At 38.9% G+C, this 27141-nt stretch overlaps 1 protein-coding gene across 2 annotated transcripts in view; it reads left to right on the top strand.

Moving 5' to 3' along the window:
• Positions 1–27141, top strand: part of TTC39B (tetratricopeptide repeat domain 39B) — a 148832-nt gene that overhangs the window by 42637 nt on the left and 79054 nt on the right. For both annotated transcript variants that reach the window (XR_008959866.1, XM_057313444.1), the window contains exon 3: positions 24752–24847. Coding sequence is in view for 1 of the 2 variants with exons in the window: in XM_057313444.1 (XP_057169427.1) it covers positions 24752–24847 (96 nt within the window). In the remaining variant the exon portion in view is untranslated. The remainder of the gene's footprint in view (positions 1–24751; positions 24848–27141) is intronic.

The following is a 27141-nucleotide window of genomic DNA, read 5'->3' as shown; positions in this document are numbered from 1 at the left end:
ATAAATGCTCTCTTTCATTCACTATGGGGAGGACTGACAGGATTTCATAGGTTAAAGGAAAGCTCCTTAAGCGCTCCTTTGGTCCAGTTGTCTCGTGTTACCAAGGAGGCCCAGTGGAGGAAGAAGACTTGGTGTTATTGGTGGCAAAATGAATGGCTGGTGAACCCCTCTGGGTAGGGCCTTTGCCATTGTGGTTGCCCTTTCTGCAGACTCAGGAGCCTCTCTGACTGTCACTCAATCCCAGCTAGCAATGTCCAGGTTGTGTCTGAGAGCCAGAGGGACCTTGCTCCCAGGGCTGAGTTCCTCCCCTCCTCCATCAGTGCTCTTCTGTGCACGGCCACTGCTCTGTGCTGCTGTGTCTGGGGCTATTTCAGTAGTTGTAATGGGAAATCGTTCCAGTCATTGCTTATGTGATCACTCACATGGATGTTTCACAGACACCTTAATATACATGTTACAGACTGAACTCGTGATATTCACCTGCCTTCTTCATCTGAAACGTTGTCCTCTCCTGGGCTTCCCATCTTCACTCACTTGCGCAAGCCAGATAGTTGGGAGACCTCTTTGATTCCTTCTCTTTCCCCTAACTTCCATGATACCAAGTGTGATGATGTCTACCTCCAGAATTTATTTCGCATCTGTTCACTTTTCACACTCTTTCCTGTTTCATTAGCTCAAGGCAGTCTCGGGTTTGCCTGAATTACTTTAAGAGCCACCAAACGTGTTTTCTTGCTTCCTTTGTTCTCTGTCCTCCCACCTTCCCAACAGCACCCCACTCAGTCTCCACACAGCAGCCAAAGTTGTCTTATTTTTAAAAGAATTAAATATGAAACATTTCAAACACGTACAAAAAGCGGAGAGGATAGGAAACTGAACTCCCCTGTGCTCATCACTCATTTTCAACAATTGTGAATCCAAGGCCAATTTTTTTCATCTATAATCCACCCCTAAGTTATTTGGAATCATATTCCAGACATTATAACTTATTTCTACCTTTAAATATCTCAGTATGTACTTCCTAAAAACAAAGATGTTCTCCTATAGAATTACCTTTAAGAGATTAAGTCAGGAAATTAACATTGATACAGAACTGTTATCTAATCTATATGTCTTATATGGTATCAGTACACAAATATAAGTTAGGTCTCTTTTTAAAAGCATCATGAGACTATTATCACACCTAAAAAAATTAACAATAGTCGTCAAAGATGCTATCCCTGTTCAAATTTCCCTGGTTGTCTCATAATTATTTTTTTAACAGCATGTTTGTTTGAATTAGGACAGAGCGATCCTTTTAGAAATGAAATTGTATGATGTCATTCCCTTACTTTAGCGTAGTGTCCGTCCATGAGTTTACGTGTCTCTGCAGGATGAAGCCCCCCATCTACCGTGGTCCACAAGGCTTGAGGCGCTCAGGCTCCCACATACAGGTGGAAGCCTAGTCCAGGGCACCCTCCACTCTCATTCACTGCTCTCCAGCCACAAGCTTCCTTCAGGTTTTTGACTGAGCGAGCTCTTTGCTGCCCTAGATTTGAGCTGGTGTCTCAGACTAGAATGACTTCCTCCCACTCCTGCCGGGGCTTCTACCTAATCATCCTCACCTGTCAGCTTGAATGCCTTCCTACCTTTCTTAATGACTCACCTAATTGGGTTACTCCTCCCCCACTTCCCTATCTTGTCATCCTGTTTGTTTTTCTCATTTCATTTGTCATTTTGTAGTTAATTGTTGCTTGCTTTTGACCATCTGTTCCTTTGTTCTCTAAGTTCCAGGAGGGTGGGACTGGTCTGTTCTGCTCATTATAGTGTGCCCTGCACCCACGCACCATGCTTGGCATATAGTAAATTCTCAATTTGTATGTGTCAAATTAATGAATTTGTTAAATTAATGTACTAGTCAGAAAATGTAGATGAGTACTCAAAGTGGACTGCAAGGATTTTCAGTGCATTAAAAAAATCCAGGCATCATTTATTGAGAACTTACCAAGTACAGGGCACAATGATAATGTCTGTGATTGTTCAGAGGGAGAGTAAGTTAAAAGAGCTTTTGGGGTGTGTATTTTTTTTTTTTAATGATGATTGAGTTATAGCTGGTTGGTTACTCAACCCAAATACATACATAATTAGGTAATGTCCAATTGTTTGGGCATAGTAAACACTATCTAGGATTATTGGTGTCTCCTTTGCCATTTCTCAACTGGGGGCTGACGCTCTTTCCATCTGAGGAGTATGTAAACAAGCTGTCAGAATCCTCAGGGAGGTAGTGAGCTAGACCGCCTTTTGTTAACTTTCTACCATCTTTATCTGCCTTGTTTTGATACCGTCATCCATCTCGATAAAAATAGCAACCTGAAATGACTAATAAACCCCCCCAAAATCAAATACTTGAGAACTTTGCCTTTTGAAATGTGTCAAACATCTCCACTGCTAATGTTTTGAAAATCATTCACTGTCTCTGGTTCTCCCTCTCTTCCCTTCTTCCCACTGTCCCCCTTTTGTTGCATGGTGTTTGTAGAACAGCATGGGTAGAACCCCTCAAAGGGGGAGTAATATTTGCATTGGGCACATTTGTGTATAATGTGTAGTTCAGTATCGTGTGTCATACACATTTAATAAATAGTCTGAAGGCTTAGCCACTAACAAATCTAAAGGACTCTGATATTGCTTAAAACTGAAGAGGTATTTGGGGCACCTGGGAGGCACAGTTGGTTAAGCCTCGGACTCTCGGTTTCGGCTCAGGTTGTGATCTTAGGGTTATGACCTCAGTGTCATGAGATTGAGACCTGAATCGAGCCCCGCACTCGGACAGTCTACTTGAGATTCTCTCTCTCCCTCTCCCTCTGTCCCTCCTGCTTATGCACTCTTGCATGCTCTCTCTCTCTAAAATAAATAAATAAATCTTAAAAAAAAAAAACAAAACACCTAAAGAGGTATTTGGGGATTTGTATATGACTTTTATTATTGCATAAAGTAATTTCTGTTACTTATTTTATTTTGATTGTCCAGAGTGAGTTTCAGGCTAGCACAGAGTATTTTTTTTATTACCTATAAGCAGAATGTTACAACTAGAACTCAAAATGTGTTAAAGCTCCATGTAACTCTGATGAATTAACATTTTAGAAGTATAGGCATAGTTTTAGTCTCCCCTGTAGGCAATATTGTTATGAGATTTTGTTTTCTATTTTTGGCAGTAAGAAAGTTTTCTGCAGCGCTAGCTTGACTTTACTTTTATGCAGTTAAAAAAAACCCAAAAAACTGTGTGTGTTTGTGTGTGTGTGTGTGTGTGTGTGTGTATAAAGTTCTGTGTGTAAGGTCCCCATTGATTTAAGAGATCCTTTGCCATTTAAAAAGTTACCCGCAATATAAAAGAAATTATACCAACAACGTATTGGTTTGCTTTGATTAAAATAATTCTGTGTACTTACTACAAGGAAATTAATTCCATGGTCAACTGTTTAAAGCATATATATTTTGAAAGAACATTCTCATGTCTCAGTACAATTTTATTGTTTAGATACCTAGGTGGATCCTATATTTTCAGTAGAACTTAGTCACTAAAATAGTATACGGATACCTTTTCAGACAGCTCTGTGTAAGTAAAAAAAAATATTTTGTAGCACGTCTTTAACCTCTGAAAGAATTTATTTGCATTAAAAAAATTGCAAAGTATAAAACATGTAATATCCGTATCAATTAATTAATGTATAATGTCATGTTGGGAGCATTGCTGTTTTTATAAAACCACTCTTCCAATTATAAGAAATTTTGATATAACTATTTTCATGCTGCCTCAAAATGGCTACCTCAAGATATAAAAACATTTTTTAAAAAAGTAAAAAAGAAAAGATATTTATTTAAATCTAACAAATATTTGAGAAATAAAAGTAACTGTTATCCTTGACTGTTTCCCCATTTTCCCATTTCTGAGAGCTACCTCAGCAGACCAGGGATAAAGGTGAGCATGCCTGTTTGGTATAGTTTGAAAAATGTTTGCCAAGCCCGTTCTCTACATGAGGCACTCAGTTAGTTTGAGGGGACAGTCTTGACATAGGGAATATGTGAAGTGGTGGGGGTGTCTACGAGGTTTCTCATCTCCCTCCTTGACATTTGTTCTCTGTCCAAGTTTTGGTGTTGCTGCTAGTCCAGGGACTGATGTGTGGAGAGACGTGGGTGTGGGGATGTATAACCTTACATGGTTCTTAGTAATAAAGAAAAAAAGTTGGAGATTTTGTTTTTTAAATATTAAAAGCAAACGAAGGTAAAGAATTCTGTGTTCTTTGGGTGAAAAGTATGTTTTAAGCCTAATACCAATAGGAGAAAAGAGTGATAGTTTTGACCAATAAACCAAGTTAATAGAGAATTAATTGGAAAATATTTTAAGCCTATACGAAAGAGGGTTAATCCCAAAAAGCAAATCAAGAAAGAGAACACTGATGGAAAAAATTGTCCAAGGGATATATGCAGGTAACTGTAAAAGAAGAAATAAAGATCTTTCAGGGTACTGTATTCATTTCCTATAATTATTGTAACAAATGACCACAACTTGGTGGTTTGAACAATACAAATTTATTCTCTCAGAGTTCTGGAGGTCAGAAGTCTGATATGCTTTTCACTGAATCAAAACCAAGGTGTTGCCATGACTATGCTCCCTTAGAGGCTCTGGGGGGGAAATCCATATTATTGCCTGTTTCCAGCCTCTGTGGCTGCATTTTTTGTATTCCTTGGCTTATGGCCCTTTCCTCTAACTTCAAAGCCAGCAGCATGGTATTTTCAAATAGCCCTGCTTCCATGGTCACAACATCTTTTTTTTTTTTTTTTAACAGCTTTTGGTTTTATTTTTAATTTTTTTTAGAAGTGAGTATGAGCAGCAGGAGGTGATGGGGAGAGGGCAGGGGGAAAGGAGAGAAAGAATCCCAAACAGGCTCCATCCTCAGAGTGGAGCCTGATATGGGGCTCTGTCTCACAACCAAGAGTTCATGACCTGAGTTGAAACTAAGAGTTGCACTGAGCCACCCAGGTGTTCTGGTCACAACCTCTTCTGGCTTGTGATTGCATTTAGAGCACTCCCCATCTCAAGATCCTTAATTTTATTACACCTGCAAAGTCTCTTTTCTCATATAAGGTAACATTCACAGGTTTTAGGGATTAGGACTTGGATATCTTTGGGAACCATTATTGAGTTTAACACAGCTAAAAATACCATGTATAGTCGAAGGATGCACACATAAGCAAAAAAATTATTTTGTTTGGAATTGGTTTTCTGAACATGGTAGGATTATAGGGTATTTATATTTTCAAAAAAGCCTTTATACTTTTTTGTATTGTCTAAATTTTTATGGGACATGTTTTACTGATGACCAGAAAAAGTAAAGTTAATTTCAATTTGGGAGAGGATGTTTTTAAAAAACAGACTTTATTATTATTATTTTTTAAAGATTTTATTTATTTATGTGACAGAGAGACAGCCAGTGAGAGAGGGAACACAAGCAGGGGGAGCGGAAGAGGAAGAAGCAGGCTCCTACCGGAGGAGCCTGATGTGGGGCTCAATCCCAGAACGCTGGGATCACGCCCTGAGCCGAAGGCAGACGCTTAATGACTGCGCCACCCAGGCACCCCCAGACTTTATTTTTTGAACAGTTTTAGATTTACAGAAAGGTCAAGAGGATAGTACAGAGAGTTTCCATATACCCTCATTATTAACAGCTGATATTAGTAGCATAATTTATTATAGTGAATGAACCAATGTTAATATGTTATCACTGACTAAAGTACATACTTTATTCAGATTTACTTAGTTTTTCCTTAATTGGCTGCGATGGTTCTCGGTCTTTTCTTTCTTTTTGATCACCTTGATGGTTTTGAGGAGTACTAGTCAGATACTTTGTCGGATGCCCCACACTGGAACTTGTCTGGTGCTTTTCTCATGGTGAGAGTGGGGCTACGGGTTTTGGAGAGGAAGACCACAGGGATAAAGTGTCATTATTACCATATCATTTCAAGAGTACCTGCTACCAACATAATTTATCACTATTGATGTTGACCTTGATCACCTGGAACCTAACTTATTTGGATGTGTGGTGTTTTTTTCCTTAGAATGCATCATTATGGTTATATCAGATTCATGTCAAATTGTCATACTTCTTCCAACATTCTCAAAGGAGTCTTTTAGCCTTTATGAGATTCTGAGCATGGCTAAGTTAATTTTACATTGAAGATTTCTTAGAAACATGTAACTCATAATTTTAGGGATGTCTGAAATTATGGGTGGGTTACCTGTTGTAATTTCTCAAAGATTATGTTCAAATACAAGTTAGATCGATTATTTTCTTAGATATTGCATATTATTCACAAAAATATAGCTGGACTTAAAGTTTCTTTTGATATAGGAGAAAAGAATATTAGATTAAAAGATATTCATGGGGCGCCTGGGTGACTCAGTTGGTTAAGTGTCCAGCTCTTGGTTGCAGCTCAGGTCATGATCTCATGGGTCGTGGGATTGAGCCCTGCTCAGCACAGAGTCTGCTTGAAGATTCTGTTCCTCTGCCCCACCCCCACTCACATAAATAAATAAATCATTCTTTAAAAAAAGATAAAAAGATATTCGTATTAATGGGAAAGTGTAGGTGTGAAATACGCTGACTAATAATTTTGGAGTTGGGCTTGCCATTCCTTGAGAAACCTTGACCTTCACAAGATCAAGTGTCTTACATATTTCTAAAGTGTCTTATAGTTCTTCTTTGAACTACAGTACCTATCATATATGCTATCATTTGCTGAATATCTGGCTTTCCTGCTGGACTGAGCTCCAAGAAGCAGGAACCATGTGTGTTTTGCTATTATGTCCCCTGTGCCTAGCACACAGTAGGTGCACAAGTGTATGTTGACTGGCTGTCATTGCATATGCTAACTCTTTGGAGCACTTTTAGAAATGGGTCACATGCATGGGTAAATAATCATAACAATGCCATGTGGAAAAGGTAGTATACAACATGTAAAACAATAGTATTAAAGAAAACTGTATGTATATACAGTTTCCATATATACATGGAGGAAAATAAAGAAATAAAATATTATAAATACAATAATAATATATTATATATTATAAATATAATAATATATAATATAATAATATATCATATACTATAAATATAATAATAAATATAATAAAAAAGAAATAAATATTATAAAATATTAGACTGGTTATCTTGGGTCATGAGATTATGGCTGTGATTATTTCTTCTTTGTTTTCCATTTCTCTTCAAGGAGTTTATTTTATAATCAGGAAATGTTAGACTAGATTACCTGATACTTTCATAATCAGATAAAATGGTGAGCCCCTTCGTAAAAGTGGTTCAGTTCTAGTGCGTGGAAGAGCACTTAAGGCGAGACAGGAAAGCTGCAAAGTCACTGTCTCTAAACCTACTTTTGTTTTTTCTTTTAGTTTCATCGAAACCAGCTCAAATATCATTTATCTAATGTTAATTTTAAAGTGCCATTTAGAGCTATATTGGGGTGACTGTCATGTCATATGTGTATTTCACTTTGCTAATTTAAATTTTGTGCATTTAGCCTGTTAGATTAAAAACCTCAGAGAACTTGATTTTCCCTTATTTTAGTGTTTTAAAGAAGTGTCTGGGATATAAAAGTTAACTCTAACCTGGGAATATCTGCCTGCTATTGTATTTTCCTTAAAATGAACAAGAAGTCATTTTATTCCTCAGTTAGCCCTCTTTAGATGGAGATGGATCCTTGGATTAGGTGAAAAATCCCTGAGAGACCCTGGAGAATTGATAAATTCAGGCCATTTGTGTTTGTCTTGCCTGTTTCCCTAGGATAATTAAACAGTGATGGATCAGAATTAGGCTGCAGCAGGGACTGGGGAAAAAAATCTCCCGGCATCCCTTCCCGCAGAAGCGTCAGCCACGGCAGTGAGTGTAGCTGCCACTTTAACTGACATGTCTTAAATTCTGCTCTGGGAAGCTCTGGGATGCTGTCCGCAGCCTCGGCAACTTCTCTTCTTATGCCCTTTAATTGAGAGTCTCACTGGAGACCAAGAAATAAAACAGGAACTGAGGATTTTTGTTGGCCTTTAACTTGAGGACTGTCGTCTTCTTTTTGTTTGCCTTAAAAAATCTGGTAGAAGAGAGGGAAAGGCATCTCCACAGTGAGGCTAGACTCATTCCTCCAAAGTTACAGCTGCTCTAAATCTGTGAGTATGTTGCATTTTTAAAGCTGTTCCTGGGGGTCTGATTGCAGCGTTCTGTTTAGATGGGTGAGGATTTAATTTAAGGAAAGCCATAAGAATTTTAAAAATAGGAGTTAAATCTCATTGGAGACCTGCAGTTTTTGTTAGTTGACATTGTCTTTATTAAAGGCTTCATGTCAAGCTGGCCAGGGCTCTCCCCCAACCCCTCCCCCTCCCTTTTCTGGGGCTTCCTGAGGGTGAGTGCTGAAACCGGAGAAAATAGTGAATCTTGCTGCTGCAGAGGACGTGGTCTTCTCGGGATGCCATGGCTGGCTTACTGCTGCTGCAAGGTGTGCACGTAGTTGTAGAACAATGGAAGGGTGATGACGGCTCACTGTGGATTCACTGTGTCCGTCTTATGGTCTTTGCTGGGTTCATTATAGGGTGTTGTTTTGTTAGGGTGATTAAAACCTTAACGAAAGATGAAGTACACTGGCACGCTCTCAGAATAGTGGGGGTTGATAGTCCTAGACTTCACCTCTTATCGTGAAGCCCTGTATTGGCTTCTCCTGGTGTCTTTGTAGCAGATTACAGGGGGTGGGAGTTACCAAAAAGTGACCTTTGCATGACCACCCCTTTCTAATTGTGCATTTGAATTGGTGCCATTTTTTTTCTGATGACGTAGATTCTTTAGCCTAAACATCTGTCCTTAGTCACTGTGTCCCACTTTCCCCCTTTGGAATCCACTGGAGGCTAGAACTGTATCCTTCCTGAATTATTATGGAATCAATTTTGGAACATTTTGTAAAGGTAGAGGTTAAGTTTTGGTTCCCATGAAAACCCCCGTATGTTCTTGATTTGTCTTTGTTAAATGAAAAGTCTTATGATTTCAGTGATTCATATCATTTGGTTACCGTTCTCATTCCTTTATTTTAAAAATCACAATGGCTAAAGCAATTCCTAAAAGTTGATTTGCTGTCAGTAGTCAAAATACTTTTAAACAACAGCTAGTAACAGTCATCTTTGTAGATATAGAATATATTTGACTGAGGGGGACATATTATATGAGCTTTGTGGGTATCAGTATTTTGGTTGATTTCCTGCAGTGTGAAAGAAATCAAGGATTTTAAAAAAGAAACTCTACCACCCAGAGATCAAACATTTGCTGTTTTTATTTTTAACATTTTGTTAACCCTAAATGTAGCAACTTGGGAAGGATTCCTAAAAATAGGAAATTCTGCCTCACCTAGACTTGTAAGGAACTGACATGTATTCATTCGTTCATTCAATAAACATTTATATTTGTTGCAAAGCTCTTGCCAGGCTCTGGGGATATGATGCTGAACAAGATATTATATGTGCCCTCATGGAGCAGTTATTTTTAGCAGGTGAGGGGAGCATTCAAAAACTACCTCATCATTTCATTACAACTGTGGTAATTTTTCAACTGTCTAAGCGTAGATGGTTTGTGGCCAGATATATACAGGGCATATAAATACTTGCAACTAATTCTGTCCCAGATCTTCTAAAGTGACAAATCCTTGGTATACTTGAGCTGGAAAGAGATTATGAAAATAATTTGATTAGTTCAACAAGTATATGATAGGCACTGTATTAAGTGCTGGTTTCAGATCAGTAAATAAGAAATGGTCCCTGCTTTGGAGGCGCTTATATATATAGCTAAGTCTAGTGGGAGGGGAAGGGAAATTGGTTATGTTAGTATATTTTAGTATCTTACTGATTCATTAATTCAATAAATATTTTTTGAGTGTCTTCTGTGATGCTGGGCACTGTTATGGGAACTGTGCTGGGCACCGGGGGTGGGGTGGAGAATCTGGCAGAGACCCCCTGCCAGCTGGAAACTGTTAAGGGCCACAGTGGAGAAGTGATAAGGTGCAATGAGGAATACACAGGACGGGGGTCGAGCATCTGCAGTGGGCCAGCCACTAGTGGGTATTCTGCATACATTAATCTTCCCTTCGATCCTATAAACTACTTAACTATCTCTGCTGTAACAAGCACGTAAACCAAGGTACAGAGAGGTGAAATTGCTGCAGGTCACACAGGAAGTAAGTGGAGGAATTAGAACTTGATGGCAGGTGTGACTTGATTTCCAGTCTCTGCCCCTTCTGGTGGTCTCCAAACCTGGCTGCTCACCAGTGACCTGAGTTCCAGAGGGAGAACAGTGTTTATTACAGGCTTCCCTGGTGACTGTGGGCAACTAAGTTTAAGAACCATTCTTCTAGGGGCGCCTGAGTGGCACAGCGGTTAAGTGTCTGCCTTTGGCTCAGGGCGTGATCCTGGCGTTGTGGGATCGAGCCCCACATCAGGCTCCTGATATGAGCCTGCTTCTTCCTCTCCCACTCCACCTGCTTGTGTTCCCTCTCTCGCTGGCTGTCTCTATCTCTGTCAAATAAATAAATAAAATCTTAAAAAAAAAAAAAAAAGAACCATTCTTCTACTACTCCCTCAGTTTACACAGGTAGAGAGCAAGAACAGAGGTCACACAAGTTAAAATGGGGCCAGTAACCAGATTTCCTAGCTGCTGTTTATTTCACTGGAGTATATTAGAAGATACTAAGAAACCAAAAGCAGAATTAAAAGCAAAGAACAGACCAAAACCAACCATCCAGGTAAAACAAAACAAAGCAAAAATAACAGCAAGAGCCTGAACGAATAAAGGTGTTTGGCTGGCTTTGGCTTTGAAGAAGAATCCCTGGCGGCCTGACCTGCCTTCCCTCAGAGCCCTGATTCACCTGCCTGTGCTGCCTGATGGTTACTTGCAAGTGAACTAGTTAGGATTTTTTTTTTTTTTAAACAGAGAAAGTATCTTGGCTTATTAATAGTCGTTCAGGCATTTAGAATTTATTGGGGGATACAGATAGGAAACTGTCGTTAGTTAAAAAAAAAAAAAGAAGGAAACTGTTATTGGGATATAGTGGGATAAATGCAGTGGTGTGGAGAAGGTCAGGGTTCTGTGGGAGCAAAGATGAGGGGTGACTAACCTAACCTGGGGTGATGGGCAGGAGTCTGGGCAGAGGCTGAGCTGAGAAGGCTTTCTGAAAGAGGCGATGTCTGAATTGAGGCAGATCCTGCTAGATACAGGGCACGATCAATCGGGTATAGCAGGAGGGTTTATTAAGTACAAAGGCCTTGAGGTATGAGAGTCCGTTGTAGGAGCGGCCAAACTTTCTCCTCTACCCTCTTAATGTATTTCCTGGGTCCTGCAAATTAAAGGGACAAAAGACAGATTAGCAGGAGGGAAAAAAAAAGTTTAATTGCGTACACACATGGGAGTTCATCAAAAAAAGTATCTTAAGGAGGTGGTTAGAATTTGGAGCTTAGATACTTTTTTTTTTTTTAAGAGAGGGAGAGTGGAGGGGCAGAGGGAGAATCTTACTCAGGCTCCATACCCAGCATAGAGCCCGACGTGGGGCTGGATCTCACAATCCTGAGATCATGACCTGAGCCAAAATCAAGAGTTGGCTGCTTAACTGACTGAGCCACCCAGGCGCCCCATTTGTATACTATCTTAACGAGGTACGATGAAGTGTGCAGAAGAGGCTAGGCCAAAGAAGGGGTTTTAGGCTTCTGGATGAGCATTAAATTGTAGGAAGATGACTAGGAAATGTGTGGTAAGGATTTTTTAGTAAGGTTTGCTATGCGATACGAGTCCTCTCAGCTGGTAAGATTTATCCCTGAAGTAATTCTCTTCCTGGTGTGGGAAAGGGAAACACCTTTACAAAAGGAAATTTATGCTCTGCTTTTAGGCTAGGATGGGGAGGGTGAGAGCTAATCGCTTCAGCTCAAAACAATATGTCAAAGTAACATCTTTCAGGGTGACATACTCTGATCCCGTTCACCATGTTCTCTTCAGGGTTTATCAAGAAGCTTGGGAGTCCTGCAGTTCTAGTGAGTTTAGGCTGGTCAGAGGAAGACAGATGTCAGGGGTGTCTTGCCAAGCAGCTGTGGCAAGGGTGGTGACAGACCCCTGAAGTATTTTCATTGTGAGGATTGCATGGACTTGTGTTTAGACAGGATGACCTGGACCCAGAGTGGAGACTGCGGTGGGGGGTGGGGAAGAGTGTGCCTCAATCCTATATGATACCTCGCTCCGGGTTCTAATAGTCTGCCCAAAGTTATAGATAATTTAGGGCTTAATAGGCTTTATGGCATAGGCTGAGCATTTAACATGTGTATGTATATGTACCTATGTATGTATGTACGTATATACACACAAAGAGATAAATATCAGTCATTGTTTGTATAGCAAATATGTTTGATTTCCAACACAGTGACAACCTTCTCATTTGATTAGTAGAAAGCTTGAGGCCTGTCATGAAGTAGGGGATTTTGAGGCCCTCTGTAGTTTCCTTGTTTGCTGTGTCATCCACTAAAGATTTTCATATCTTTAGTGGGGAAAAAATGAACTAGAATCTTTTAAAAATATCTCTTTCAGTCCCAGTACCCATGCTAAGTCTGTCTTTGTTTTTTCAATGAAAACTGTGGTAATTTGTCCCTCCTATTTTATAGATGAGAAAGATGAGGTGCCCCTTGAAAAGCTGTTGTATTGTGTCCCTTAGCCATAGATTGCTTGGGGTGTAGACAGCCCTCTCCTCATTTTATTTTTTTTTAAATAAAGTCACGTGTACTCCTGGATACATGTGTTATGAAAAATGTTTTTTTTTTTTTTGGTGCTGTATACCCAGCGATCTTCCTAACATGTTGCACTTGCTTTCCACTTAAGAAAAAAAAAAAAGATTTTATTTATTTATTTACTAGAGAGAGAGAGAGAGAGAGAGTGGGGGGAGAGGCAGAGGGAGAGAGACAAGCAGACTCCATGAGAGCACAAAGCCCCCCAACGGGGCTTGATTCCATGACCCTGAGATCATGACCTGAGCTGAAATCAAGAGTCAGACACTCAACCAACTGAGCCACCCAGGCGCCCATGCTTTCCACTCTTTTTTTTTTTTTTTTTAAAGATTTTATTTATTTGACACAGAGAGGCAGCCAGCGAGAGAGGGAACACAAGCAGGGGGAGTGGGAGAGGAAGAAGGAGGCTCCCAGCGGAGAAGCCTGATGTGGGACTCGATCCCAGAACGCCGGGATCACGCCCTGAGCCATAGGCAGACGCTTAACGGCTGCACCACCCAGGCGCCCCCATGCTTTCCACTTTTTAACACCACATTTACACTTATATCTTTGGCCCATTGTTTAAGTAATCTCTACATCCAGTGTGGGGCTCGAACTCACAACCCTGAGATCAAGAATCCCACGCTCCACTGACTGAGCCAGCTAGGGCACGCCTGGCTCATTTTAGAAAGGGCAGACTGCATATATGGGCTGATTATGTGGGTATGAGTTTGATAGGAATTTCATGGATGGTTTACTTTTCTTTTGATATTTCATCAGTCCACAGGTGTGGAAGGTCTTTAGAGACCATTCAAGTAGTATGAATGGATTTCTTTGGTGATTGTTTTTGTATTGGTGGGTTATAGAATATCTTCTTTCAAGTCCTTACAGATGACTCTATTTTAGCAAGCAGGGAAGTATGGGAACAAGACTCGAATTTCTCTTGTGCTTTGGGATTATATAGTCATTATCCTCTTGACTACTGGGTGGGGCAGAATTTGAGCCTTTCTGTGATCCAGCAAACCGAGTCCTAATATATAACATTTATGTGCCAGCACCCCTCCTTCATATTAGCTTAGGTGTTTTTGTTTTTTGTTTTTAAAGCAATAATATCCCTGTATACCAAAACCATTTTGTGTGCCTGCTTGATATCACAGGCTGAATATATACAACATACTATGAAAACAGACACACATTGAAGAGCTAGGGAAAATTAAACTTTAATTACTTGAGTACTTATTTGCTTCCCCTTCTGGTTTGTTTTTGTTTTACCTACTATTTCTTGAAAGCTACTTGTTTGTAAATGAAGGCCTCCCATGTTAACATTCATGGGTATTTTCCATTTACATACATACATGATATAAAATGTAAGGTATTGAGAATGTATTTGGCACAAGGGTGCTAATATAGAATTAATATAAATGTCATTTATTCATCAAAAACTCATTGAGCATCTCTGTGCTAAGACAGAGAATTCCTGTCCTTAAAAAGCTCATCATTTACCTCCCACAACTGAATGTAAAGCAATAATCATACCATGATGAGTTTTAAATTCTGACCAAGGAACCCAGAGGAGAAGCACATCAAGTAGCCTGAAAGAAAAGAAATGACTTCCAGGTAGCCTTTATTTTTGTCTCTCCATTATGGATTCTGAGCCAAATGAAAGGAAAACTTTTTTCCAGTATTACTTTTTTAAAATTTCTCTTCTGGCTACTCTTTGTTGTAGTTCGTAAGTTTGAGAAGAAAGATAAACATCCTTCACCCCGCCCCAGCCCCTTGCAGTGTCATACTGAAAACCTGCGTTTACTCTTCCTCTTGGAAATACCTGCATTCCTCCTTTGGGGGACAAACTGAAACCCGCCAAGTGCTGCCTAAGGAGCCTCCGCCCCCAGGGCTGCAGGAAATACCCAGCTGCCCAGTAGCTCGAACGAACGCAGTGGGCTGTCTAATGGGAAGTTCTTGGCCCCGATCACTTAACTCTTTTGACAACATCAGGACTGCATTTATGTAGTATTTCAGCCCCAAAAGTGATTTTACAAAATGGAGCACATTCCTCCTGGTAACTTCCTCATGAGGTAGCTGGGGCAGGTATTGTTATCCCTCCTCTGGCTCTTTGTCTTGGTGTATGCTTTCTTTTTTCTTCCCGGTTTCTTTTTATTGTGGTAAGATACACCTAACACAAACTCTACCATCTTCACCACTTTTCAGTGTGCAGTTCAGTGGTGTTCGGTACATTCCCACGGTCGTGCCCCCATCACTGCCGTCCATCTCCAGAACTCTTTCATCTGGACAAAGGGAAACTCTGTACTCATTAAGCAATAACTCCCCACTGCCCTCTCTCCCCAGCCCTTGACCACCACCTCTCTGCTTTCTATGGTTTGTATCCTTTCTTTGTTTTTGCACACGAGGTCACTGAGATCCCTAGCAGTGAGCAAACGGTCCAGTGTGTCGCTGCTTTCAAGTGCCCGGCACACCTGGGACAGACACCCAGTGCTCAGCCTTGCGTCCCAGAGCTCAGCCTTGCGTCCCAGCATGCTTTCTCTGACATCACACTGCAGGTGGGGCAGTGAGAAAGGGTGATTGCTAGAGTAGGTAACAGCTTTCTGTTAGAAATAAGAAAACCCTTCAATAGGGAAGGAATTTTTTTTTTTTTAATTAAAAACCAGCAAAATGAAATTGGAGCTGCCTGTATATCTCTTGCCAATCTGACATTCCATTGTTTGTTTGAAATACTGTGAAGGAGTACAGTTTGCTTAAGGAAAGAATTTGAAAAGATACAGGCTCTGGTGTTAGTTCCCAGCTCTGTCTGATTTGCTCTGTCTGCGGGCAAGAGAAACAGCATCTGTTGGGGCAGTTTCTTTCTTTTTTTCCTGAAGAAACAGTAAGTCCTGCTGTCCATTTTCTTAGTGAGTAGGGTCTGAGGTGTGCTTTATATTATACATGAAAATTAGCTTCTGTTCTTTTCATCTGTTCTCACTTTGTTCTGGAACTCTCATCCCCGGTGAGAACAGAAGAAAACATGTAGTTGTTGATAAAAGATCCTGTCATCTGTTCACATTTTAAATAGTCTCTTTTATAGTGACTCACGTTTTCTTGGGGGGAGTGGGAGAGGTAAGTGCCCAGTCAAGTAAAAATTTAAACTCTGCATCAGGCCTATATCTTCCTTCTCAAAGGCTCCCCTGTCCCTCTTCCTTAATAGTACCTGGGTGCCAGAAGTTCCATGGAGATAGAGCCCTACTCTGGGAATTGCCCTCTGGTTGACAGCCCCACTTACTTGTTTTTTCTTAACTTCTGTCGTCACTGTCCCTGCCACCAAAGTACCTGAGATGGCTGGATCTGTTGGTATGACCTCAATGGCTTGGCATTCCCCACTGGCATTGGCTAGGATGCCTGAGGTCCATGGGCACTCTCATTTGCCCTTTGCTCCAGGATCATCCAAGTTGTCTTTTAAAAACACCTTATTTTGCAATAATGTCAAGCTGAGCAAAAGAGTATGAGAATAAGAGAACTTTTGTATATCCCTAATCCATTTTAAACATTTTGCCACAGTTGTTTTATTATTCTTTCTCTGTATGCACATTATTTTACATCTTTCTGAGTCATTTGGGAGTAGGATGCAGTCCAGAGAAGGTGGTCTAGAAGGGGACATTGGAATCTTTCTCAAGTGAGCAAGGGAGGGATTGTTTGTTCTTTCCTTTTCTCTGCTTTCTTCCAACTCTCCTTGTTCGTGAATTAAACTTCTCCACTCTCTTGAACTCTTCCTTCTACTGAACTGGCTTTGTGTCCTTTCTATCCCTGGCTATTGGCTGCTAGTTGCATTTCCAGTTATTGTGCTCAGGTGTATTGTTGGGAGCAGATGGGAGTACTGCTGACTTCCACTTGCTCCTTTGTCTGTTTATCCAGGCAGTCAGGTTCTCCACTCGCGTGGCAGGTCTACCTGGGGGATGCTTGGCAGACAGCTTGCTGACATGTATGCAAGGTTTTGGTTGGACATTTTTTTTTTTTAATTCATTCATTTATTTTAGAGAGAAAGATCACGTGCACACTAGGGGGCAGGGGAGAGGCAGAGGGAGAGGGAGAGAGAGCCTCCTCAAGCTGACTCCCTGCTGAGCGTGGAGCCCTACAGGGCCTTGATCCCAGGACCCTGAGTTGATGACCTGAGCTGAAGTCAAGATTTGGATGCTCAGCCAACTGAGCCACTCAGGTGCCCTTGGCTGGACTTTTGATCCAAATTTAGGAGCTTATAAGCAGGATAAAAAAAGATATAACTGGTGGCTCAGTAGGTTAAACATCTGCTTTTGGCTCAGGTCATGATCCTAGGGTTCTGAGATCGAGCCCCATATTGGGTTCCCTGCTCAGAGGGGAGTCTGCTTCTCTCTTTCCCTCTGCCCCCCTCCCCAGCTTGTGCTCTCTCTCTCAAATAAATAAATAAATAAATAAATAAATAAATAAATAAAATCTTAGGGGAAAAAAAAAGATGTGACTTGGCAACATGGTGGTAAAACTTATGTTATTTAAAATCTAGAATTTATTCTCAGATATCATCTTGGAGATCATGAACTGTATGACTTAATGTATCTAACACCTGATATAGTGCCTGCAGTATGGTGCTCCTAGGTGTTTGTAAGTGAAAATTAAACTTTAATTTACTAAATTTGACCCTTTCGTTCAGTGCATTACTTTTTTGTGGTCCATTCCCTGCTACCTTTTCCAGCTTTATTTATTTATTTTTGCAGAGTTGGTTACCTTGTTTTTTATCTTAATCCCAGTTTCTAATAAAAATGTAACATGAGGGTGAAAGGAAGTACCTTTCCAGTGACTCCATCTATTGCAATGGACCTTCACTTTCCATCTTCCATAAAAGCATATAGCTTGTTGACGTGCTCACGGGCCTGGTGTACTGCATCTTTCAGATCTGCCAAAGATTGAAATGGGGCTAGTGTCAAGAACGCATGGTAGTGTCTACTGATGTCTGCCTGTGAGAGCCAATTCCTTTCAATCAAGGAATAAACCCATTTTCAGCAAACAGGTAGATACACTAAAAATCAGGTTGAGGTCATAAATGTATATATAAAGTAACAAGTTTGAAAACAATTTAGGAATATATTATTACAGGTATTTTAATTTCAAAACTTAAAATAGCATGGAAGTGTGTTGTCAGTGTAGGAAACAAAGAAGATAAAATTAGAAAAGCTGTAACATTTAAGTACTGACTTTTCAAAGTACTTTGAAAAATACTTTTTGGAAGAGTTCGATAAGGTCTAAAATTACATTAGAAACACATTGGGTAGTGATATATTCTAACTTCCTCACATGAAAAGGACTAAAAATAATATACTGTTCTTGCATTTTTTCCAGAGAACTATTGTAAGCTGTGTGTGATAGTACAGGGGGTGATCGGAGGGTGTTTCCTTAAATTAATATTTGAATGTCCCCTTCATGAATTTGAATTTAAACTGCTCAAAATATATACTTTTCCCCCATTATTAAAAATAGTGCATGATCATTTTTGAAACTTGGAAAAAACATCAAAAAGCAGAAAGAATATAAAAATCACCCAAGCCCTACAGATAATGTAAAAGAGAGTTTACGGTTTTGTTTGTAGTAAGCCTAAGCATGGACTATTTAGGGGCAGGTTAATTAGTTTATAAATTCATTAGTATCTGACTTAGTCGAATAATTATATCCTTTGTTCGTGCTTGTCCTTTGTTTTTTTAGCTTTGTAGATCCTCCCTATAAAGGAACAAGACTTAAAGTGGAGAGAAAATGGTGGCATTCCTTTGCTTTGATTCTGTAGCACCGGTGATAGGCTGGGGTTGAGGTTGGCAGTACAGTGAGTTTGGCGGTACCTGTTGATTTCTGGGCTGTTCTTGCTGTACCAGCTGCAGCAGCTACACCTCCCCTCTTCTTTGATCACAGGCTGTGAGAATGGCTTCTTGAAGGATTCATCCACTGGGCAGAATTTGTGAGCAGTTTTCTTTAGTAAGAAACACAGGCTGATCATATGGTTAAAATATTAAGCAGTAGATTTCCTGGAAACCTGGTGGTGGTGTCCACTGCAGTCTTGTGTTTATAACTCCAGTGGATACCGTCCAGACTGTAGATTATATAAATGGTGCCTCCCAGAGCGTAACAGTTGGCCTGTTTACTTTCATTCCTTTTCTCCCCAAAAGAGAGATTTTAACTTTGATGAAAAAGCTTAAAGGATACTAAGTGTCTTTTTATTATTTTTTGAAATTTCATTTCATTTTTTTCTTCTTTTTAAAATGGGCCAGAGGGGCGCCTGGCTGGCTCACTTGGTTAAGCATCTGCCTTCAGCTCCAGTCATGATCTCAGGGTCCTGGGATCAAGCCGTGCCTCAGGCTCCCTGCTCAGTAGGGGGAATCTGCTTCTCCCTCCCATTTTCCCTCTGTGCTCTCTCTCTCAAATAAATTAATAAAATATTTTTTTTAAAAAATGCTAGCTTTGAGGTGCCTGGTTGGCTCAGTTGGTTAAGTGTCTACCTTTGGCTCAGGTCATGATCCCAGAGTGCTGGGATCAAGCCCCACGTTAGGTGCCCTGCTCACCACAGAATCTGCTTCTCATTCTCCTTCTGCCCCCCTCCCACTCTGTGCGCACGTGTTCTCTCTCAAATAAATAAATACATACATAAAATATTTTTTAAAAAAATGGGTTAGCTTTTATTTCATTGCTCAAGAACATAGCACATTGTTTGGATTTATTGCGGAAATTAAATTTGAATTGATTCTGCTAATTATGATTTGAATGAGAGGAAAAAGTATACAAAAATAGCTGTCAGCTTTTCATTTGAAAATAGTTTTACTTAGTGATCAAAAATTAGAGCAGTGTGAAACTCAATAATAAAAAGACAAATAGCCCACTTAAAAAATGATCAAAGAATCTGAACAGACATTTTTCCAAAGAAGATGTGCAAATGGCCAGTAAGTACCTAAACAGATGCTCAGCATCATTAGTCATTCGGCAAATGCAAGTCAAAACCACAATGAGATACCATCACACCCACTAAGATGGTCAGTAGTAAGTGTTGGCCAAGATATAGAGAAATTAGAATGCTCTTGCATTGCTGGTGAGAATGTAAAAATCACATAGCCACTTGGAAAAATGGTCTGGCAGTTCTTTGAAATGTCAAATATAAAGTTAACATATTATTCAGCAATTATTTCCTAGGTATATACCCAAGAAAAATGAAATATATTTCTATACAAGAACTTCTGTATGAATGTTAATATCAGCATTATTCAAAATACCTAAAAAGTGGGGGGGCACCTGGGTGGCTTAGTCAACTGTTGACTTTGGCTCAGGTCATGATCTTGGGGTCATGGGACTGAGCCCCGCATCAGGCTCTGTGCTCTGCAGGGAGTCTGCTTGAGATTCATTCCCTCTCCTTCTGCCCCTCCCCCCACTCTTGCGCACAAGTGCTCTCACTTTCTAAAATAAATAAATAAATCTTTAAAAAAATACCCCAAAAGTGGAAATAACATGTATATCCATCAACTAATGAAATGATAAACAAAACATGTTCTATCCATACAATGGAATATTATTTGGCAATAAAAAGGAATGAAGTACTGATATATTATCAACATGTATCTTGAAGACATGCTAAGTTAAAAAGGAAATCATGGAAGACCGCATGTCATGTAAGTCCATTAATATGAAATGTCCAGGCTAGAAAAAAATCTGTATATACCGAAAGCAGAATAGTAGTTGCCTAAAACTAGAGGTGGAGGGGGAAATGCAGAATGAGTGCTAATGGATGGATACAGGGTATCTTTTGGGTGACAGAATGTTGTATAATTAGATTATGATGATAGGGGCACCTGGATGGCTCAGTCAGTTAGGGATCTGACTCTTGGTTACGGCTCAGGTTGTGGTCTCAAGGTTGTTGGATTGAGCCGCTGTGCGTAGCAGGGAGTTGGCTTGAGATTCTCTCCTTTTCCCTCCCCTGTGTCCCTCCCTCGACTCTCTCCTTCTCTCCCATACATACATACATACATACGTACGTACATAAAATCTTAGATTGTGGTGATAGTTGAACACCTCTAAGAATATACTAAAAGTCCTTGATTGTATACTTTAAATGGGTGAATTGTATGGTCTGTGAATTATATCTCAATAAAGCTGTTTAAAAACTTAAAAAAAAAAAGCATAAAATCAGGGCAAAAGAAGGACAATTTTTCCAACATAATTGAAAATGTTGAAATTGATGTAGTGTTTTTCTTATCCTCTATCAACCCAATAACAGTATTTTTCACCAGCTAAAAATACATTTCTTTGAACTTACGAATATAACATCTAGGTTATGCTCAGGGGTACAGCAGTCAAGTCACTCTGTTCAGTTAAATTTTTAATAACTGTGCTTACTTTGGTGGTACAGATTCTAAAACTGAAGCAGTCTAAGGAGCATTTAGCACGGAGGCTATCTGAACCTCAGTGCAGTGTTCATATATTAGAAACATTTACTGAAGGAAAAAAGACCTGAATAAGTGTGTGTATAGGTGTGAAAATATAGTATTGTAGAGATAGTGTTAAAAAACAAAATTCAGCCTAGTAAATTTGAAGATCTAATTGGCTTTATTAAACAATTCATGAATTGGGCAGCCTCCCATCAGCAAAGTAGAGGGGACCTCTGGGGAGTTGTACAAAATGGCAGGATTTTGTAGGAGAAAGGGTGGGGCAAGAAAGTTTTAGCAAAAGGAAAGGATTGTCCTGGGCAAGGTCGATTTCCCTTAGGAGTAAGAGTAGCCGGGTCTTTTCATGCAGATTACCTCAGCTTCCTTTGGGGAATGGTGAGGGCCCCTTTGGCAAACTCAGTGCAGACTCATTGGCCCCAGATGGGGAAAATTCCGGACTGGTTAAGACTGGTTAAGATTACTTTTCTGGGGTAGGTTGAAACTAGAATTAGATTACAGTTTGGGACTCAACCTAACGGACACCATTTTCGGCCAGTGATTTTGCTTTTAACAACGTCATTGATATATTTATTGAGGAAATAAACAAGATTGTAAAACTGGTTCCAGGAGCATTTAGGCAACTAAAGAATGTTGGAATAAGATTTCTATATGCAAAACTCGTTGATCTTCTGTAAAGCAGTATTTGCATAATTACAAGACAAAAAAACCCCTACAAGTTTACATATTTTTTTATGTAATATGAACCTTAATCAGTAGTAAATAGTAAATCAAAGAAAGGTATATTCCTTACAGAATGAAATATTCCTTGGTGGGTCCGTTAGTGCTCCAAGATGATGTTGAGAGGACATGTGCTCCTCCCTTTGTGTTACTTCCAAGCTAAGGAAGTAACTGAAGGATGAGTTATTCACTGGTGTTGGGATAATTGCCTATTCATGTGGGAAACAATTACATTTAGCTCTCACTGTATACAAAAATGGATTCCAGATATATGCCTGTCATTTTCTCTCTGTATTTGAAACATTTGTCATAAAAAAAGAAGAAAATAGGTTCTTGATGAAATATTATGTAGTAGTCTGAGTGAATTAATCTATATAAAAAAATACTGTTGAATAAAAAGATCAGTTTGTAGCCTGATGTACTGACTGTGATATTAATATAAATTTTAAAATACTGTAGAATTTCTGGGACTTCATGGACTTGTATACAAAAACATAAAGGGCTAGAAGGATCTAATTTAAACTTTTATACCTCTGAAAATGTGAATAAAATCTAACATTATTTTATTAATAATTATTAAGTTCTGCTGAATTCAAGTCTCTTGTTGTCTGGTAAAGATACTATAACTGTAGCTTTGAAATATGCAACATTTACCTGGCATAGCAGACTTGATTTTAGCAGAACTTAATAAATTTTAGCATTTTATATATATGGTACACCAAATCACTGGGGAAAATATGTGGTCTTTAAAAATTATCTTGGGAAAAATGGCAAAAGGTTAAGAAAAACTACACAGCGCATTATATATTCAAATTATAAATAGATCAACAAACTGAATATTCAAAAGTAGCAGCACTGGTAAAATTATGCTATATAATCTTAGTGGAGGGAAGGTTTCTCTAAGTATGTCCTTAAAATTTAGAAATGTTAAAGCAAAGTGATTAGTTTTGATTAAATAAAATTTTCAATATTGGGAAGAATTTTGTAATTAAAGCTGAAGACAAATGAGAAACAGGGGGCTGTTTTTATGGTCATTTCAGAGACCATGTTTTTCTAGCCGTTCTGAGTGAATCTGTAGTAGACCAGATGGGCAAGAATGGTCCAAATGGGTGGATGTCCTTGTAAGTATCTTTTTCCTCTTTGCTTCTAAGCAGAGGTAACATCACTGCCCTAGAGTCTGGTTTGTGTAAGTGCTGGGTGCTTCGTCTCTTCTGGTAAAATGGTCTTGTGATGGAAAACAACCTGCCTTAAGTTACATTTCCTTCCATGTATGGAGTTCTCTTCTCTCCCAACTACCTTTGTGAGAAGAACCTTGATTTTTCCCTAAACTCTTGTGTAAAATTTAGGGAACTTGTTATATTCAAGACAGGATGAATGTTAAATCTAAAATATTATAGGGTATTAGGAAGTCTGAAAAGAACTCCACTTAATTTAGGACATTGCACATCTTAGAATTAGGGAAAAAAAAGTTCTCTAAAGGGAAAATCAATAACTCTTTTCTCTGTATGGTTTGTGTATAGTTAAGGTGAATGGAAGCCGGAGGTTAGTGATTCTATTACAATCCAGGGGGCTTATTCTTAAACGTGAGTTTCCTTCTCTTGCGTGGACCTGCCTCCATGTGTCTGTGGAGGGAGCACTGGGTCAATAAAATGGCCTGAGTCTGCAAACCAGATCAGTCCCCACCTCCTATTTGTTATTTCAGCGCTCCTTGGTGTATATATAATGGGAAATGAAGCCAATTATTAAAAAGAATATACCTTGCAAAATATATGCTCTTTAACTCAAGAATTTATCCTCAGGAAATAATCAGGGAAGTGGAGGAAGAGCTTATTACAGTGTTGTTTGTAATTGTAAAACATCAGGAGCAACTTACATGCCCCCAAATAAGGGGCGGGTAACCAATTATGTTTAGTAACTATGATAAAGCAACACTATTTGTCGAGAAGAAAAAATTGAAAATAAACATATAATGAAGGAAACTAGAATATGTCACCCCACAATTTGACCTAAAAATCATTTTGAGCTGGCAGCAATCAAGAAGCAGTAAACACTGGAAAAACTCCCCCTTTTCTGCCTAAAGGCAGGAAATAAATTCTCCTTTTACTGGTGAAAGACATTTGTATCAGCTTAGAGTATTTGCAAACCTTTTTAAAGTAACGCTTGTCTCTCTAGTTACTTCTTCATCATTTACTATTCCGAGCCCCAACCCCTTTGTCTTGCCAATTCTTCACAAATATAAAGGCTTCCTGCTTTTTCAGGGCCGTCATTCTCTTGTGAAGGCTCCTATGTACAAGACAAATTCAGTAAAATTTATGGCTTTTCTCCTGTTAATCTGTCTTTGTGCGTTTTATTTTCAGACCCAGCCAGGGCCTCTAAGAGGGTCAAGGAAAACTTTTTCCTTCCTTACAATAATATTCTATTTTAATAAAGTATAGAAATACATGTATAGATTTACTTGGGAAAATATCTGGAAGGATATTTATATACAGGCTACAATGTTGTCTTTGGGTGGACAGCTGTGGGGGTGATTTCAGTTAATTTCTTTTTGTGTACTAGAATAAACAAATAAGTTTATTTTGTTGGTGATATATTTCAGAAATGTTCACCATGTCACAGTACATAGATTTTTGTTACTTGATTTTTAAAACTGATTAGCCATGGAGGTGAGATGTACTAAATAATTGAAGGGCTTATGTTGTATACTTGAATTTATGTGGACTGTTCCTGTAAGACAAAGAAAGAAAAACCTCATTCTGTTTTGTTTTGTTTTTTTTTTTATTAATAGGTTTTCTCGCACAGATATGGCAACAAGCAGCCGTCCCTTTGCATCATTTGATACAAAACTGGCCTCTGGACGGTTTGGATCGTCTAATGTGAGCAGGTCTGGAAGAGGGTGCAGGTGTTTTCGGGACAACAGGGGAGAGCAGTACAGCCCTTTGGTGCATTGTAATGTTGATGTTAGAACAGGGTTTCGTATTTTACTGACTGGTGAAATAGGCAGGTGTAGTGTCCATTTTATAAATAAGGGAAGGAGAGACAGAGCTGCTAAGGGACTTGTGAATGGGTGGCGCTGTTACATAAAAAGAAACAAAACTAAATTCAACATTTGGTGCACAACTCTCTTTTGAGCCTTTTTTATCTTAAAAATTTTTAAATCATTAATTTCATTTATACAATATTATAACCACATTGTCAAGCATTGGAGAAAATGGAAGAAAGGAGAAACATCCACCATAAATATGACCTTTTAAACTGTGTTCATTCTTGTCTTTTTCCTGGGCATACGCTTCTGTTTGATACGGATGCAGCCATCGGGTTTTCATTGAATGTTGTAGTATGATTATTTTTCTACTTACATTCTTCTTGTAATGTTGGCTTAAAGAGCATTTTAAGAAATGTTGATTGTAGAAAATTCAGGCAATATAGAAAAGCACAAAGGGGAAATAGAAATGTGTATTATCACTGTAACTTTTTTTGTGTTTGTGTGTGTTTATCCTTTCTTTTTCTCTTCATATATAGAGCAAGTGTTTTTTTTTTTTTTTTGTTTTTTTTGCTAAAAAAATTTCATTTTTTTTTTTTACTAAAAAAATTTCATTCCATATGTGTCTGCTTATGGATCACATTCAACATACTATTTAGTAACCTGCTTTTTATAAGTTAATGTATCATGACATTTTTCCTTTCCATTAATATTTTTGTTAATATCACAATTGCTAACTAATATTACTTTCCTGCCCATTCTAGAATTAATGTAATGAGTTGTTTCTTTTTGAACATGTATGTTGTTCCTTTATCAGAGATTAAAGGCAACTCTGTGAAAGCTATGTTTTAGTACCATGAGAAAGGGCTTTTTATCTATCCTTATAGGTTTATCAAACTTTAAGTTGTACAGCAGATCTTTAGGATTTGAGATTTTGCGTTTGCAATTTCAGCTACTTGTGTGTGTGTTCATAACACTCATGGATTTGGCAGTTCGCCTTAGGACTCAGCTCTCACAGTAGGACGAAGGGGTGCAATAATTTGAGGGTTGATGAATGGAGATGAAGTTGAAAATAACTCCAAGGATCTTAAGGCATTTATTTTTCACATTAGGATTTCATTCCATATGTCTCTGCTTATGGAAATCTGAGATTTCTTTAGAAATATGAGTCTCTCCCTCAGGGTTAACCTCTGACTCATCTGATAGTTTCCTAAGGAACTACTTGCATCAACATTTATGGATCTTTTTTGATTTATGGTGGGCTTCCATCCCAGATGAGCCCGTCATAAATAAAAAATGCATTTTAATACACCTAACCTATCGAACATCATAGCTTAGCCTCGCCTACCTTAAATGTGCCCAGAACACTTAACATTAGCCTGCAGTTGGGCAAAATCATCAGAACCCATTTCTGGTAGAAGAGTAACTGAAGTGGGATTTTGTTTTCATGTTTGAAGGAATGAATTTGGAGAGGTTGGTGACATGGAAGTGTGACTTTAAGTTCTTTTAAATGAATCATCGTACTGCGCGTTTACTTACTGAAATATTTTCCTATTAGAAGTTGTTACACATGTGCGCCTGGGTGGCTTAGTCGATTAAACATCTGACTTTTGATCTTAGCTCAGGTCTTGATCTCAGGGTCCTGAGTTCAAGCCCTGTGTCGGGCTCCATGCTGGGCATGAAGCCTACTTAAAAAAAAAAAAACAAAACAAAACAAGTTACACAAAACATTTTGGAGAAGGCTCTAATTTTATCTCATTTTTAATTATTTATTTATCTGTCTGTTTATTTTGGTGGCGGGGAAGGGCAGAGGCAGAGGGAGAGAGAGAATCTTAAGCAGCCTCCATGCCCAACACAGGGATCTATCTCACAACTCTGAGATCATGACTGGAGCCAAAATTGAGTTAGGCAGCCTGAGGGCCCTAATTTTAAAGAGCAAAATTTCTATCAATCATAAATAACAGATAATTTTTAATGAAGAGTAAAATCATAATGATTATACAGATGTAAAAATAATCATGGTAAAGATTTTACTTAATTCATTAATCGGTAAGGGAACTAGGCAGATGTTACAATTGATTCAAAGGAGAAATTGAAACAGCACATAAAAGAATGTTGAAATTACTGTCCAAAGTCAGCAAAACTAGCTTCTTGTACAGTGAAGGAGAAGAGGTAATTGAACGTCTACTAGTCAG

The sequence above is a fragment of the Ursus arctos genome, unplaced genomic scaffold, assembly GCF_023065955.2.
Source record: "Ursus arctos isolate Adak ecotype North America unplaced genomic scaffold, UrsArc2.0 scaffold_18, whole genome shotgun sequence".
Taxonomy (NCBI): domain Eukaryota; kingdom Metazoa; phylum Chordata; class Mammalia; order Carnivora; family Ursidae; genus Ursus; species Ursus arctos.
The sequence above is the reverse complement of the archived record's forward strand: the minus strand, read 5'-3'. Positions and strand labels throughout refer to the sequence as shown.